Source organism: Diadema antillarum, unplaced genomic scaffold (assembly GCF_040938485.1).
Source record: "Diadema antillarum isolate AM-2024a unplaced genomic scaffold, OU_Dant_1.0 seq00001922_RagTag, whole genome shotgun sequence".
Classification (NCBI taxonomy): domain Eukaryota; kingdom Metazoa; phylum Echinodermata; class Echinoidea; order Diadematoida; family Diadematidae; genus Diadema; species Diadema antillarum.
In genome coordinates this window covers 24,758-40,721 of record NW_027272585.1, presented here as the reverse complement: position 1 = coordinate 40,721, position 15,964 = coordinate 24,758, and the positions used below count along the sequence as shown (strand labels likewise).

The window sequence follows — 15,964 nt, the reverse complement described above, 5'->3', positions numbered from 1 at the left end:
TATAAAGCTAGCAACAACAACAACAACAACAAAAAAATGTTTTTTATCATTTTTGTCATACCAGCAAGAAAATTTATGGCTATTATGACATTGTCTCAAATGTTTGCAAAACATGTGACTTACAACTGTGTCACTGCTTATGTAAACATTTAATACTATGGAATTCTAAATACTAAAGCTTACCGGTACTGATCCTTACCTCACATGAGCCTACCTCAACAAAGTGTGGAAACAGTTAAAGGAACATTCCAGATGATTTTTATAATTTCACATCATGTAGTACATAAATCAACAGCTCCATGTATAGATTTTGTGGAATTTATTGTGGTTCTTGCGCAGAGAAACAATACTTTGAAAAACCTTAAACAAATCACACTGAACAAGGATGATGACATAGGAGGCTCACATATTTCAGAAATGTAGCAGAGTAATCCATTACTATTTACCGCTTGCTTGCGAGTTCACCTGTGTATAATATATGCATGCCTTCTTCTTTTGTTCTGCTTCCTTGAGCCACAACTAATGCATTCTTATGGTGACCCTGCCATGTCATCATCCTTGTTCATTGCAATTTGTTATAAATTTCAAAAATATTCTTATTCTTCATCCCAATTACCACAAATTCTGAAACTCTGTCCTAAGTATGATTGATTTATAGTTGTTCATACGTAAAAATCTGAAAATCATCTGGAGGTCTCCTTTAACCATGCTAAGAGAAATTCCAATCACATGAAACTATTTTCCAGCTTGAATAACCTGAGCTTTGTGGTCCTACATTATACCAATTTGGTAGTATCTGATAGAAAAAGGGTACAATGAAAGGTTTATGGATAACAAGTAAATCCTTCAAAATTGAAAAAAAAAAATGTGTGTGCGATCGGACTTACCATCATTACAATATATACCCCCCCCCCCCCCCACTCTCCAAAAGATAGCTTTAGGTTGGCATTCTGGAAATATTTCTTTAGCACAATTATATAATTTGTTTATATATCTTAAAGGGATGGTACAATATTGGTGGAGATGAGAATTGGGCTTTTAACTCTTTGCGAGATACGAAGAAAAAACTTCTGATATAGTACAGAGCATACCATTTTAAGAGGAATTCAAAGTTTATTTGATAAAATCGGGTTTGGAATGACTGAAACATCAAAACACAAAGTAAAACAAAGCGATCGTAATAAAAGGTGGGTCCCATACTTTATTAGAATCGTCCTATTTTGGATATTTCAGCCATTTCAAAACCAATTTTCATCAAATAAACGTTGAATTCCTCATGGAATTACATGCTCTTTCATATTTCATAAGAGGTTTCTCATTATCTCACCAAAATGTTAGAAACCTGAAAATAGGTCTCAACCAAAACTATACCATCCCTTTATACATGTAGTGACTTTAAAACAGGCAAAACTTTGAATATTTGAGAAATCCTTCAACCATTTGAATGTCACAACACACTTCATTTGGCAAAGCTTTCAATTTTGTAAAATTGAGTCCCCACAGCATTATACTTAATGCTTTCCATGTGTTCTTTGTTTGCTTTAAGGCTTGGATAAAGAACTATGAAATTCAGGTAATGGATTTTTATTTCATTTATTTATTCATTTATTTATTATACAAATAATGAATGTTTATGAGTGCAATGGACAGAATATTTCATTAGGTGACAGATGAAATGATCCATTCAACGAGGCGTTGAATGGATCGAACATCTCATCTTTCACCGAATGAAATATTCTGTCCATTGCACGAATGAAAAACATTTATTATTCGTTTTATATAACGCCTGAAAGAGATCCTTGTCCTTTCATGTTTTATTAATTTAGAATCAAAAGAGAATCTGAGATCGCGAGAGTGCTCACTAGAGTGCTTTAGGCTATTATCAGTAGCGCACTGTCGCATACATACACTGCAACACGTACATGCAAGCATATACACCTAGTAAGCCGGGCTGGCAGTGAGCGTGCAATGGAGCAAATCGTATGGATCCAAAATTGCACAGTAAATGGAACCACAATTGCACGGATGATGACGTCATAGTGAAATGGGCCGAATAATCGATGTCAAACAACCAATCAAATGACAAGGATCTCCTCGGTCGTTATATAATATTTTCTATATACTATAGTGTTGTTCATGGATTGTGCAGATGTACATGACGGTCTATAAAGTTGTATGTGAGTAGCAGTCTTTTAATGATGCACTTTATTAATTTTTTTTTCTTCCCTGAGAGTATCATAGTACTTTGGGATTGATAAGTCTCTCGCATAAGATGTTCGTGGTTGGTTGGAGTACCTGTTTTGTTTGTTTGTTTGTTTGTTTGTGTGTGTGTGTGTAACAATCCTTCATTATTTTCAGACTTCTAATCCACCTGCATGTTTTTGATAGCAATAAACCTGTTCTATTCTATTCTATTCTCATCTGTCTGCATGTTTTTGATGGCAATAAACCCATTCTGTTTCCTTCTCTTCTCTTCTCTTCTCTTCTCTTTTTTCTTCTCTTCTCTTCTTCTCTCCTCTTTTCTTTTTTCTTTTCTTTTCTATATCTACCTGCCCAATCCAGCAGGTTGATAAAATACAATCCTTGAGTACATTCTAATCTTAGGTAGCTATTACACATAGACTACTGTAACTGAGCATTTTGAAACAAACATAGCAATGAGGTGAATTTTCCTGCATGTGTCTGTATTTCTTGAAAAAAAAAAACCTAATCAATCAATACTAGTACAGGTTTAGACATTACATTAACCATGGAAAATAAATCTATTTTATTGGTATTTATAAGCAATTTGGTAATGAATTTTATAAAATGGGTTCAAGAATGTAGCCAATTGGAAGCGCTGAAATGAGTCACGTGTGCGTGCATTATTTTCTTCAGGTAAGCACTAAGAAGAGTCTCTCTTCCACCTCCCTGGCCTGACGTACGTCACAATGTTTTACACTAGCAGTGCGCACTCAATCAGTTGTTACAAGTGCGTCACGCGCTACTATACGCGCTGTCAATCCTGTAAACAACTTCTAGTTCGGGCCGCGGGCTGCCACAACAGCCGGCGGCCTTTCTTGTGCATAACAGTACGTGGCGTACGTATACTCTTATACATACGTACAGTACTAGGTGAGTGTGCGGGATTTCCGAGTGCGACGTGCGTAAATGTTTGGGACGAACATCTTCGGACATCTTGACTTTTGAGCGAGTGCTACATGTAGCTGACTGGTATTGACCCACAAAGGTACGTGAATAATGCTCTTAGTTTTCGACCCATTTTATAAAACTAATGATGCACAGGATTATTTCGTGGCGTTAGTGAAGGTGCGGCTCACTCTCGAGTATTGACAACGGTTGCAAACATGCACTCGGCTGCGCCTCGTGCATGTCGCAGCATTGTCAATACTCTCGAGCGCGCCGCACCTTCACTAACACACTCTATCCTGTGCATCATTAGTATAATATTACCACACTTGTAAGAAAGGAAATGTATGACAATCAATTAAGAAAAAAAATAACTTGCTTTTATCCATGTAAAGAAAGCATTAGGGATATCATGACAGTGAAAAGTGTATTGCAGGAAACAATCAAGCTGCGAGCGTTTAAGAAAAAAAAAAAGGTTTCTGTTTAGACACCTAGGGTGGTATTCTGAAATCCTTCCTAGGAAGAAATTTCTTCCTTAGTCAGGACTTTTCCCTAGGTGGTATTCTAAAAATCTTCCTAAGTTTCTTCCAAAGTGTCTTCTTAACTTTTTTCCTAAACTTAGGAAGAAACTCAGGATGATATGCTAATGAGGATGAGAAATGCAAATTTCTGATTTAGGAAGAAGTTGGTATTCTAGAAGCACTTAGGAAAGAATTTTAGGAAGATATTTAGGAAAGCCCCAGCCCTGTCCTAAGTATGTTGTCAAGATAGAGCAAGCTGCAAAACATCGTGATAGGTGCTTGTCATTCAATGTGCGCAAAACGTACTTTGATGCGTGAATTGGGCATGAGAAAGGGGACGTGCCACACACGCGTGGATTTAACCCTTATACGTCATACATTTATGCAATTGTCATTGGTTGGTTCCTTATGATACGGCATTTCGTATTGGCTTAAGAAAGGATGTGGGCGGGGAAAAGGATGGCCTAATTTGCATTTAGAAGTTCCTAGGAAGAAATTTCAGAATACCAATTCTTTCCCAGATACTTCCTAAAGGCCGTGTCACACCAGCCTTGCGTGTGACTTGCAAAGAACACTTTTGACTACCCGGAGGTCCCCGTAGATGATCCGCACATGACAGTACCTAGCATGTATCTCAAAAGTCATCGCCCGGAGGTGCACATGCATATTTTTTTACCCGCAACCGTGTTTAGGCCCTGTCACACCTTTCCGGGCAAGCTACTCGGGCTTGTTACATGTAGGGATTTTCTAGCATACCGGACATTCCTGAGGGCGGAAAAGGATTTGTGCGAGTCAGCGCATGTGTCTTACTTGCTGGACGCGCTATACTTGCGAGTATACTGTGTGACCTTTGTACCAGTCGCGTGGGGGCTGACAACTCAGTGAAGGAATTCCCCTAATGGAATGGCTGAAATCTCACAGAATTTCATTATCTTGGCTGCATACGGGACTGCGAAGTACCTGCGTGGGAATCGCATGGGAAGTACTGCCGCTAAGGGTCTCCTACTGGCGTTCTGCGTGGACCTATACGGGCATTCCCGGACTCACCCGGAAAAAGTTTTGGTCATGCTCAAAACTTGGCTGCGGTTAAATTGGACTTGCGTGAGCACCTCCGGGCAACTAAGTGCTAGATACTGTCAGGTGCGGACCAACTGCGGAGAGCTCCGGGGAGTAAATTTGTTTCCCCGCAAGTCAAGCCGCAGAAGTTCCCCCGTACGGTATGACAAGGCATGAATGAAAACTGCAAACATTCTTGTTCGCCCGCTGAAAATCTTCTACATGCTGGAAACAACCTCCTAGCCACAAGCCCGCGTAGCTTGCCCGGAATGGTGTGACACGGCCTTAACTTTCTGACTTAGGAAGAAACCTAGGAAGTAACTGAGGAAGATTTCCAGAATATCACCCCTATTTTCTTGATATGTAAGGCTATGATGAGCTGTGTCACAACAGTTCATTGCCTGCTTTTCAAAGAGCTTTGCTAGAAGTATTAAGATGTATAATGTGTTTTGATGGATATTATACTTTAAATAATGATAAATATCCCATTGTGAAAAAAAGAACAAAGTGGGAAAAAAAATTATCAAGCATTATTCAAGCTCTAAGTTTAGAGAATGTCATCAAGTGCATGGGACATTTAACCATTCATGCAATTAAATTTTGAAAGGCACTGGCTGCAAACAAAAAAAGGGTATAAGATGCTATAAACTTGACACAAACCTTTTCAGAAACTTGAGAACATTTGGAAATCTCCAAAACATGAATGGCTGTGTTTGTGTGTATGAAGCAATCAGTTGAGAATGATGAGGGCGTTTATAAAGTTGCCACTAAAACCATAGTGTTCGAGGCACCTAACGCCCTTTTCATTCTCACCCGAGTTGACCCAACGAAATGGTGTTGAAGGCACCTACCCGACTGCAAGGATCGTCGCCTTGTGAGGGCTGCAGGCCAGAGAGTACACTGACGCTTTGTCTGGCTTCAGGATCATGGTGTCATTGCTGGACACATTCCAGTAAATGACATGGCCCTGGTCATCTCCAGCCACGATGATATTGTGGTCAGCTCGGGACCAGTCAATGACCGTTATCTTGTTCTGTTATGATTGAGGGGGGGGGGGGGAGGAATTCAATTTTGTGTCTCAAATGAATATGACACTGACAGGAAAATTTCTTTACAAACCTTTAGAATGCCATCAATCTCTTATGTATGTTTATTTGTCCTGAAACTACTCATCTTGACAGTGCTATGCCTATATATCAAAGTAAAGTTGACAATGAATATCAAACTGCATTTGAGAATAGATACACAAAAATGACAAATAAGAGAGTGAACACACACACCCAAAATAATACAGTAACATGACAGTAGATATTTTCTTGCACAAGATGAAAGGATACACATGACCACCAAATGTGAAGGCAAAGCTCATCATTGACATTAGACCTACTGTATAACAAAATTCATTTACTTCATTTGCAGCATGATATTCTCGTGAATTGGAGGTGACAGCCTTTATACTTGGCAAGAAATTGTTGTGAATTGGGTTGCCACTGGCATTCCAATGCATACAGTAGTGTAGACAATATCTTCTTCTTCTTCTTCCAGCTAGAGTGCAGCTTCAAGTTTTGAAGATTATCGCACTGTGAAATGCGGGTGAGTGTGTGGACCCTCACACACGTCTACGACAGGATAGCTTTCATGCAAGTGCGTATATACAACGTGTAAGTAAAAATTTGTGTCCTCTGGAGACAAAACTATTTCTTCTTCCCACTCAAGACAAGCCAGAAGGGGTCGAGAGAAGAAGAAGAAGCTGGGTCCTCTTGGAAGCTGTTCCAGTCCTTACAGGTCCTTGGGAAGAAGGAAGAAGCATATGCCTGATTGCTACATTGGATCGTCTGCAGTCGAGAGCCTTGTCCTCTAGTGGCTGATGTCCGTTTGCTGAGGTAGGACTGCCAAGCGATGTCAACAAGGTTGAAGCGGATGCGATACAACATAGCCAGGCGGCTGTGAAGGCGTCTGTCCTGCAAGGAATGCCACTGCAGGTTGTTAAGCATGGCTGTCACACTGGATGTTTGGTTGAAGTCACCTGTCACATAGCGGGCACACCTTCGCGGGACCATCTCAATCTTGTTGATGTTCCGCTGAGTGTGTGGGTCCCATGCTGTTGCAGCATATTCCACCACTGGTCGGACATATGTGAAGTAAGTGGCCTGCTTGATGTGACGGTTACAGTGTTTGAAGTTACGACGTAAGAAGCCAGTAACAGAGTTAGCCTTCTTCACTGTGGTATCAACGTGAGAGTTGAAGTTAAGCTTGCAGCCGATGTGTAGGCCGAGGTATTTTGCGGAACCCACCACTTCGAGATCATGCCCATGGATGTTATACTGGCCAGTAACTTGCTTCCTCTTGTTGGTCACGCGAAGGATCTGGCATTTAGAAGGGTGAAATTCCATCTTTCATTTGCTCTCCCATTCCTGTAGCCGGTCTAAGTCTTCCTGAAGATTGGTACAATCTTGGGCTGACCTAATGCGCCTGTAGAGCAGGCAGTCATCAGCGAAAAGGCGTGTTGTCGAGTGCTCAACGCTGTCTGGTAGATCGTTGATGTAGATCAAGAAAAGGAGTGGGCCTAGGGCACTGCCCTGTGGTACTCCGGATGTAACCTTGATCTCCTGACTGATCTGGCCCTCAAGTACGACTTGTTGGGTACGGTCGCTCAGGAAGCTTTTGACCCATCTGAGAGTAGTGCCGCGTATGCCATAGCAGTCTGCTTTGAGTAGAAGTCGCCGGTGAGAGACTTTGTCGAATGCTTTCGCAAAGTCCAACAGTATGCAATCTATCTGTTCCTTGTCGTTGAGCCCTTTTGCCAGGTCATTGATGGTGAGGATGAGCTGGGTTTCACAGGATCTTCGCTTTCTGAAGCCGTGTTGTGCGTCTGACAAGATGTTGTGTTCAATGAGGTGATGGATGACAGCACAATGCACCACATGCTCGCATAATTTGGACAGGATTGCAGTGAGTGAGATTGGCCGATAGTTCGCCGGGTTGGACTTGCATCCCTATTTGTGGATTGGTACAACAAAAGCTTTCTTCCAATGAGATGGAATGCTGCCCTGGATGAGGGAGGCCTGGAAAAGCAAGGTGATGACAGGTGAGATCTGGTAAGTCGTCTCCTTGAGTAGTCGAGCAGAAATGCCGTCTGGTCCGGTGGCTTTGTATGGCTTCAGTCTTTTCATCAGCTTTTCTACTCCAACATGGCTATCTGAATTATCGATATGTCAGGCATGGTTGGGTAAGGATTTGGTCCCAGGTCTGGCAGGGTGTTGTCGTTGTCAGATGTGAAGACTGAGGAAAACTGCCTGTTCAGGATCTGAGCTTTCTGCTTTGGGTCACAATGCAGTATGTTGCCTTCCTTCAGTGGTGCTACTCCCAAGTGGTCACACCGCATGGTCTTGACAAGCGCTCCCAAGCGCTTGTTGCAGCCTGCGTCATTGCTGACAAGGTCTGCAATGTATTTGTTGTAGGCCTGTCTACAGACTTTCTGGGCTTTCTTCTTCAAGATGTTGTAGCGGTGCCACGAAGATGTCGCCTTAGCCTTCTTGTATGCTCTGGCCTTCCTTCGGCATATGCGCTTGGTAGCGGTGTTGAACCAGCACTGATTGAGTCTTGTTGACGACATCTTTTTAGGAACGTTGTCTGTGAGGATCTTTTCCAAGCCTTGTTGGATCTCATTTAGGAGCGTTTCCACTGGGGTTGATGTATTATGAGACTCCATGAACTGGTCTGCCCATGCCTCAGCATCACTATGAAGTGCTTCAAGGTTGGCTTTGTTCCACAGAAAAATCTCTCTCCGTGTTGGTTTATTCCTGTGGGCCCTGCTTGTCATGTCCATGAATATCACATCGTGATCACTCAGACCGGGCATGGGTTCACATTGCCTGGCTAGTGTTGGACGATTTGTGATGATGACATCCAGTGTATTTTCCCCTCTGGTAGGGAAGTTGACAATCTGCTCAACTCCAACGTCTCCCAAGGTCGTGTGATGTGAATCTTAATTTCGCAAATCTTGCTTTGGCCAAATTTTGGCTCTCTCAAAATCAGAATTCACGCGAACACTCCTCATTTTACTGTAAATTAAGCGAGGAAAAGGCTTTATTTTTTCATTCACATACGTGTGACGAAGCTGTAGGCTATTGATTGAACAAGAGTCAAAGCATTGACCATTGTATCTAACAATAACATTGAGAATCAGCTGGAATTGATAACCACATACTAGAACTAGTACTACTATATAGGCCCCTCATTTGAGTATAGATCGAACGTCTAATTTTCTAGTTGTCTCACATATTAAAAGTCGAACACAATAAATAAGTTTTAGTCTATTATAGTCTACCTTGAATTTTTGATAAATTTCGTTTAAATCCGTTACCTCTTGAAATTTCTGTTGCTGCAGAACCGTTCTTTGTCTCAAATTCCAAATCTTGATCGTGGCGTCGTCTCCGCCGGTCGCGCACAGATGTGTCGTCCCGGCGGCTCGGCAGCACGAGACAGCCGTAACCCGCTCGGTGTGTTCGCTCAAACTGCCGACAAATGTTGGCGGAGTAGACCTCACATCGAGCAGGAATACATTATTTCTCGTGGCAAACGCAAAAATTCCCCCATCACTTATTGCACTGGCACCTGAGAAGTACCAATTTGGAGACGGTGGTAAGATATTCATGTCCAATTGTCATTTATGCGCATTTACGGAGACAAACACAGCCAACGATATAGCTACGATGCACGTGTCCATTACAAACCACTTACCGGGTGCATGCTGCCAGCATGCGCATTTATTATGCAGCAGTGAGATGACAGTTCGGCCTCTCGAGCTGGCTAGATGAGCGAGTCGTTCTCGGAGCTCGGAGCAGTAGACACCGTACCCCAAAGGCAACGCGGACATTGACGGTGCACGGTGAAAATAAGTATCGTGGATGTATGGGCCGCCACGTGACGATTTTCGTATGTTGTCGGTGACCTACGGTCCTAATACGCAGGAGTCCTGTAAACGGATACATAAAGAGAAACGCACATTTTTAAATAAGAGGAGAGAGGGAAAGAAAAAGAGAGAGGGAGGAAAACCTAATTTGTATCAGATTAAAAGGAGAGCAATCAATTTGTAAGGTAATTATAGAATAATCAACTAACTTTTGAAAGTTTGATGTCCATTCACATTAAAGTTAAATAAGATATTTTATCCTTATGTTATTCCAATATACCCAAGTATTTCAAAAGTGCCTTTATTTTCTAATGAGAGATCTGTTCATATACACCACAACAAAAAGTACATGTTGAGGCCCATAACTAGAAGAAGGGGGGGGGGGGGGCAAAATTTGAAATAGTTGGCCTTTCTATGAAAATTACTCCTGGATCGTGTACACCTAGAGGGGTAGGCCCTATATATTTCAAACATAAAAATAAATTAACATTTTACCTGTAGTTCGTGTAATGTATCAGACAAAAAGAATCCATGCCTGCACTGTAGCAGATATAGGATCTATACACAGGGTTTAACCGCTTGGGGCTCCCACTTTTTTCTTCTTCTGTTTTTTTTTTTACCCCGGAAGTGGCACCAGAAAAACGTGGGTAAGCTTTTTTGTTGTTTTTTTCATGCCGCTGAAGGCTTTTTTTTTTTTTTTTTTTTGCTTGTTTGTTTTGGTTTGTTTGTGTGTGTTTTTTTTTTCTTTTTAGCTGATGAAACCCGGAAGTGGCACCAGAAATACGGCCCTGTATAGTGCCCTATGACCTATTATCTAGTACCAAATTCAGCATACATGCTTGATGGTTTATATTGCTGACTAATAATAATATCAACAATCTCTTTCAGGTTTATCATTTCCTGGTAATGAATGTGAAGGCATGTAAACGACGTTAGTTGAATTCATCGCCGAGAACAGAATTGTTTCCATAGGGTGCAAGAAAAATGTTCCAAATCTGAGGGAACTCGCAAGAGAGGCGGAGCGGTGTGGGAGGATTATCCCTTCCCACGCGACGGAACTTTTTATTTTTCAGAATTGAAATGCAACGATCCGATATACACATGAATATTTGGGAAATTTTCAATCAAAGAAGTCAGACGATTCGGGGTGATTATTTAACCAAGTTGCAAGAAAAAGCGTCAAACAAACAAAATTTTGTAAGTGTGGCTTATTTCGTTCATCTACTCTGGACAACATATACTTGTAATAAGTGTAATAGTAAGTGCAGCGATCAAGCAGAGGGGATGTGGAAGCCCCCCCCCCCCCCATAAACAGGAACTTTTATATTCTAAAAATCTAAATTCAGCGGTTTGGTGCACACTTTTTGAGTGGAAAATTATGAAAATTGTAATAAAAATGGTAAGATAATATTGGTTATTATATTCAAGTTGAAAAAAAAAAGAGGCACCAAATTGACAAACTTATTTATTACCATTTGCAGATGAAACAAAAACCCAGCATTATAGTGCTTCAAAATAGTTCTAAAATGTGAGTTAGGGATAGAAACAACCAATGTAAAAATTTGAATCAGTTAATCCATGTTAAGTACATCGTTTAAGATACAAAATGTGAACAATAGTTATGATAAAAATGTTTCCAGACTAAACCGTCTATACAGTTATGGTTTACTGAGAAAAACAGTGATATCTCCTTATATTTTACGCTTTATTGCAAAATTTTTATAAGGTAGGATGTTTTGTGATACAACTGACCTATACACATACGTATAAAATGTGATATTCTTGAACATTTTTAAATCACTCCTCCCAAAGGTATACAAAACCTTATGTTTAAAAGGTCCCTGGATAACTGTTGACCTCTACTGATGCCTTTTGGTGTGTATAAAAATTAAATCACTATGTCCTTCATGGAAATATGCCATTTTTTCTCTTGAAAAGGAAAAATCCCCAGAAAATCTGTGTTCATATTCTCGCTGTGATACCCTCCTGCATGTATAACACTTAAGAGCTGAACAATATTAGACACAATTATTTTTCTGCCTTTATGTATCTGCACTTACAATCTATGTCCATTTTTGTGCAAATGTTTCTGACAATTTTTGACATAGGTGCATGCAATAACTGATAAAGCAAATAGCTGTGCCTGTTGTTCAGATCAAGTGTTCAGTTCAGTTCAGTTCAGTTCAGTTTTTATTTCTGCATTTCAAAATCAATACAAATCAACAAAATACTTACATAGTCATTTACACAGCTAATATTCGTAACGTTTGGATCTTACATACATTTTCTTTTCTTTTTTTCAAGAACGAATATCATATATGAAAGGAAGCAATAGGAAATGATAAAAATGAAATGCAGGGGACCATCATCATAAGCTAAGCTTGACGAGGATGATGGCCCCAGGTAAAGAGATACATAAAGAAAATCTTGCCACTCACTGAGTGGGGGGTAATTGTGCAATGGGCTCAACGAAGAGATACATAAAGAAAATCTTGCCACTCACTGAGTGGGAAGTAATTGTGCGAAGGGCGTGCGGTGCAGTGCGGTGTGCATTGTGTTGGGATGAATCTTGGTTTGTACGTTGAGTGTTATTTTGTGTATCAGTGTGATGAGGTGAATGTTACTTCAGTTATGGCCGTGAACTCATTGTTTAGGGTGTTTGTTGACCAGGTGGTATGAATATTTATGTGTCAGAAGTATAATGGATTATGAGGGTGTTTTTTAGTTCTCGTTTGAAAATGTTCAACGACGTACGTTGTTTTAAATTAGGGGGTAAAGAATTCCAAATATCTGGTCCATTGTGCTTTAATGATTTTTGAGCTAAAATGATTCTGGGGTTTTCGAGATGGTAATCGGACGACTGACGTGTTGGATATATACGTGTTGTTATATATAAACAGCGGGATATAAAAGATGTTCTGGTTGATGTTTTTTTTTTTTTTTTGAGGTTGGGCTTGACAGGGTACGGAAAAAAAATGAAAACAAAAATGTTTGAATATATGAAGCATATTTTCATGATCTTTGAAACCCTCCTATATTTTTCTTCCAGAACGCATGGATAGTGTAACAAGTTTTGTTTGAAGCTATATACACAACCATTATACTCAAGATCATTTGTGATTTTTTTTTTGTACTAAAAGTATTCTGTTATGTTCTGTTAAAGAAAAAACATATAATAATAATAATAATAATAATAATGATAATAATAATAACAATAATAATAAGGTCTTATTTACCCTGGGTAGCCTCTTCAGTGTTTAATACCACTGCTCTACCAGAGGGCCCTGCAGGACGTAAGCACTGGCATGGGCGGGATTCGATCTCGGGTCCTCCGATCGGGAATCGGGAGTCTTATCCATTATATGCCACAGTGCCCCCAAATGAATTGCATGATGGGGAATTCATATAATTAACATTAGTGCCAAGGTATGATTAAACTTCTTCATTACCTCTAATTTTCATCATACAGTCAACCATTATACTCATGATTATTTGTAATTTTCTTGTATTCTGTTATGTTCTGTTGAAGAAAAAAAAAATCAAATGAATTGCACGGTGGGGAATATAATTTACATGAATGGCAAGTTATGATTGATCAAAAATCATATATCTTTCGTGCTTGTCTTGTATAATTAGCTGTTGTTGTTTTGTTTTTTTTAGCTCAGGGTTGACCTTCAAAAATAATTCGGAATACAGAGTGAATGATATTTATAATCATAATGCTAAGCTGATTCTAATCATATCTCGCAGGAGTTCCCATGCGACGTCCAGAAATTCTTTAGTCTGTTTTTGTTTAATCTCTTATACTGCTTGTGGATATAAAGTCATCAGTAATTTACAGCTTTAGCGCTCGAAGTATATAGAACACTGCTGTAAATAGCTGAACGTGATTTCATACACGTTCTGGCGCCACTACTTGATGAATATACTAAAATCGAGGCAATGCTTATGGATGATGATGGTGAAAAACAAGATGGCCCCCAATCTTGTCATCGACCGTTCATGCATGTAACGCGATATGATCATAACAGCCACATCTCTGCTGGAGCCGTGATTTTATGGGCCATGTGTTTAGAGTACTACTAATAAGGTGCACCGAAGCTTGGCTGGGTATAACCATCTACGGAGCCATAGCTCTCATTGTATAACCGCAATAACGATAAACAGGTGCAATGTCAAGTTCATAAGCATATGTACGTACATGAATGTTCTATATCTTGTGGCCATACTGCGGGATAGAAATAAAATGTTTCGTCAGCGAAAGGACAGCCTTATGTGATAATATCAATTGATGTGCAACCATGAATGATTGCAGAATTGTGTTGTTTTATTTTTCTTTCTCTCTCTTCTTTCTTTAAAACTCAACAACAACCGAATAATGACGTGTTTCAACGTACATGTATATACTTAAGCAATGACAATGACGATGTCACTGCATGAAGACAGAAAAAATAACAAAATTTCACTCAGTCGGACAGAAAAATATTTGTATTTATGACAATCAGATACTATAGGTGAGCTAATTTATTGGCCCCGACAATCTCCCATTGCACCATGTGCACACGTGATTCTTCACATATTTTTCTAATAAGAAAGTAAAATGTGTATAACATAATCATCATGCATGCATGCATGCACATCAATAATCGTGCTGTCATACTTCAAATCATAACTTTTAGTGGAGAAGGGATGACATCACGGTATTGTCCGACTTTGATCAGGTTTCCTCTGATCTGTGCCTGTTATTAACGATAAAAATGTCCTCTTTTGTGAATATCCTCATGCAAAAGAAAAAAAATCACAATAACGTGCGTAAAAAAGACAGCTAATCAAGCTAGATTTTACAGAAATGCATTCTCGCAAATAAAATATTACGTAATTTCACTCATACAAATTTAACGATTACTTCAGTCTTAAGAGAAAGTGATACAAAATGGAGTAATATGTTATTACAATGTTTAAATGCTTTATTACGTCTATGATCATTTAAGTTTAACTACAGTCAAACCTGCCTTTGCTGCCATCTGCTGCCGTATGCGGCCACGGAAAAAAAAATCCCCCGGCAGAAAAGCCATGAAAAAGACTGTGGCTATAGCGGCCACCTGTCTAGAACGGCCACTTTTTCGTCTCCTTTTGGTGGCCAGTATCCTTTTATAGACAGATTTGACTGTTTCATCCAGGGCTCGACATTAGTGATGGCCCGGTGGCCCCATACGGGGCCACTAAAAATTGATGTTGGGCCATCAAACTTCAAAAAAGGCTATCTTTTGGTGGCCTGATCGGGCATCTTGTAAAATTCAAAATGAAGGTTTGTATTTCTTTCAAAAAATTTTAGGTCCCCACATTTCTCTTTCTGGTCACCAAAATCTCAAATTTTAGGATTCAATTCAATTCAAACATAGTTTATTTCCAATCAACGAAAACAAAACAAAGTACAAAGTATACATGTCATGAAATAATATTGTTCAAACATTTGCAAAAGATTCATGTAGTATCCGAGAAAAATTATATAACAACATATTCAATAATTAGGAGGAACAATGCATATATACTTTGAGGGCCTGCGGAAAATAGATTCGTTTATGGAAAATAGTGATCCACTAAAAAGCAAAGCTTGTGGGACGTGGATCGCTATAAATAATGAGTAAATAACATTATTATTCGAGGTTTTTTTAATAACTATTGTATATGTGTGGCGCTCCGACAAAATGAGTCATAAGTCGCACGGGGAGTTTTCCCGTAATGAGCCGAAAATGAAGGGGAAGCACTGCTCGGGTCGAAATTTTTTTATCACGGATTTTGATTCCTTTATGTTTTATCTGTTTGTACAGAAAATTTCAGCGTGTAAAAATGAGTACAAGTGTCCCAAATCACAGTTTTTCTGAGACAATTTTTTCGGTTACATTTTTTTCGAACGCTCGCCTTTGCGTTGCGTCTCGCACCTATTGTTCTTGCCAGATCGAGACTCCGCCTCCGTTGCTAGGGTGTATGCTAATGAGGCATTGCTCTTGACCCCATTGAAGACAAAACAAAGCATGGTGCGCGCGGCGGCGGCGGCGTCGGCAGCCAAGCGGCGAGGGCTATAGAATTACGCAATAATAGTGAGCTGACCAAGGCTATTGATTGCATGACCAGCGAGTTTCGTTTGATACATGCACTCCATTTCATGAAGTGGTGATTGACATGACGCACAAATCGCACTGAAAAAATTAATTCCAACGAACGATCACGCAAAATTTATGATACTTTATCTATGAGCTAATACAATGATCACATATCGAACTTGAAACCTTTTTATGCGTGTGTGTACTTTTACAACGGTTATTAATTGGCCTCATTAATG

General features: G+C 39.8%; 1 protein-coding gene across 1 annotated transcript in view; it reads right to left on the bottom strand.

Annotated features, from left to right (window-relative positions):
* LOC139713200 (gem-associated protein 5-like) overlaps positions 1 to 9,369 on the bottom strand; it is a gene marked incomplete at its 5' end in the record, with an annotated part of 56,771 nt that extends 47,402 nt beyond the window's left edge. The window contains 2 exons of the mRNA XM_071624949.1: positions 5,558 to 5,739; positions 9,073 to 9,369. Of these exons, the coding sequence (XP_071481050.1) occupies positions 5,558 to 5,739; positions 9,073 to 9,369 (479 nt within the window). The remainder of the gene's footprint in view (positions 1 to 5,557; positions 5,740 to 9,072) is intronic.
* Positions 9,370 to 15,964: the final 6,595 nt, after the last annotated feature.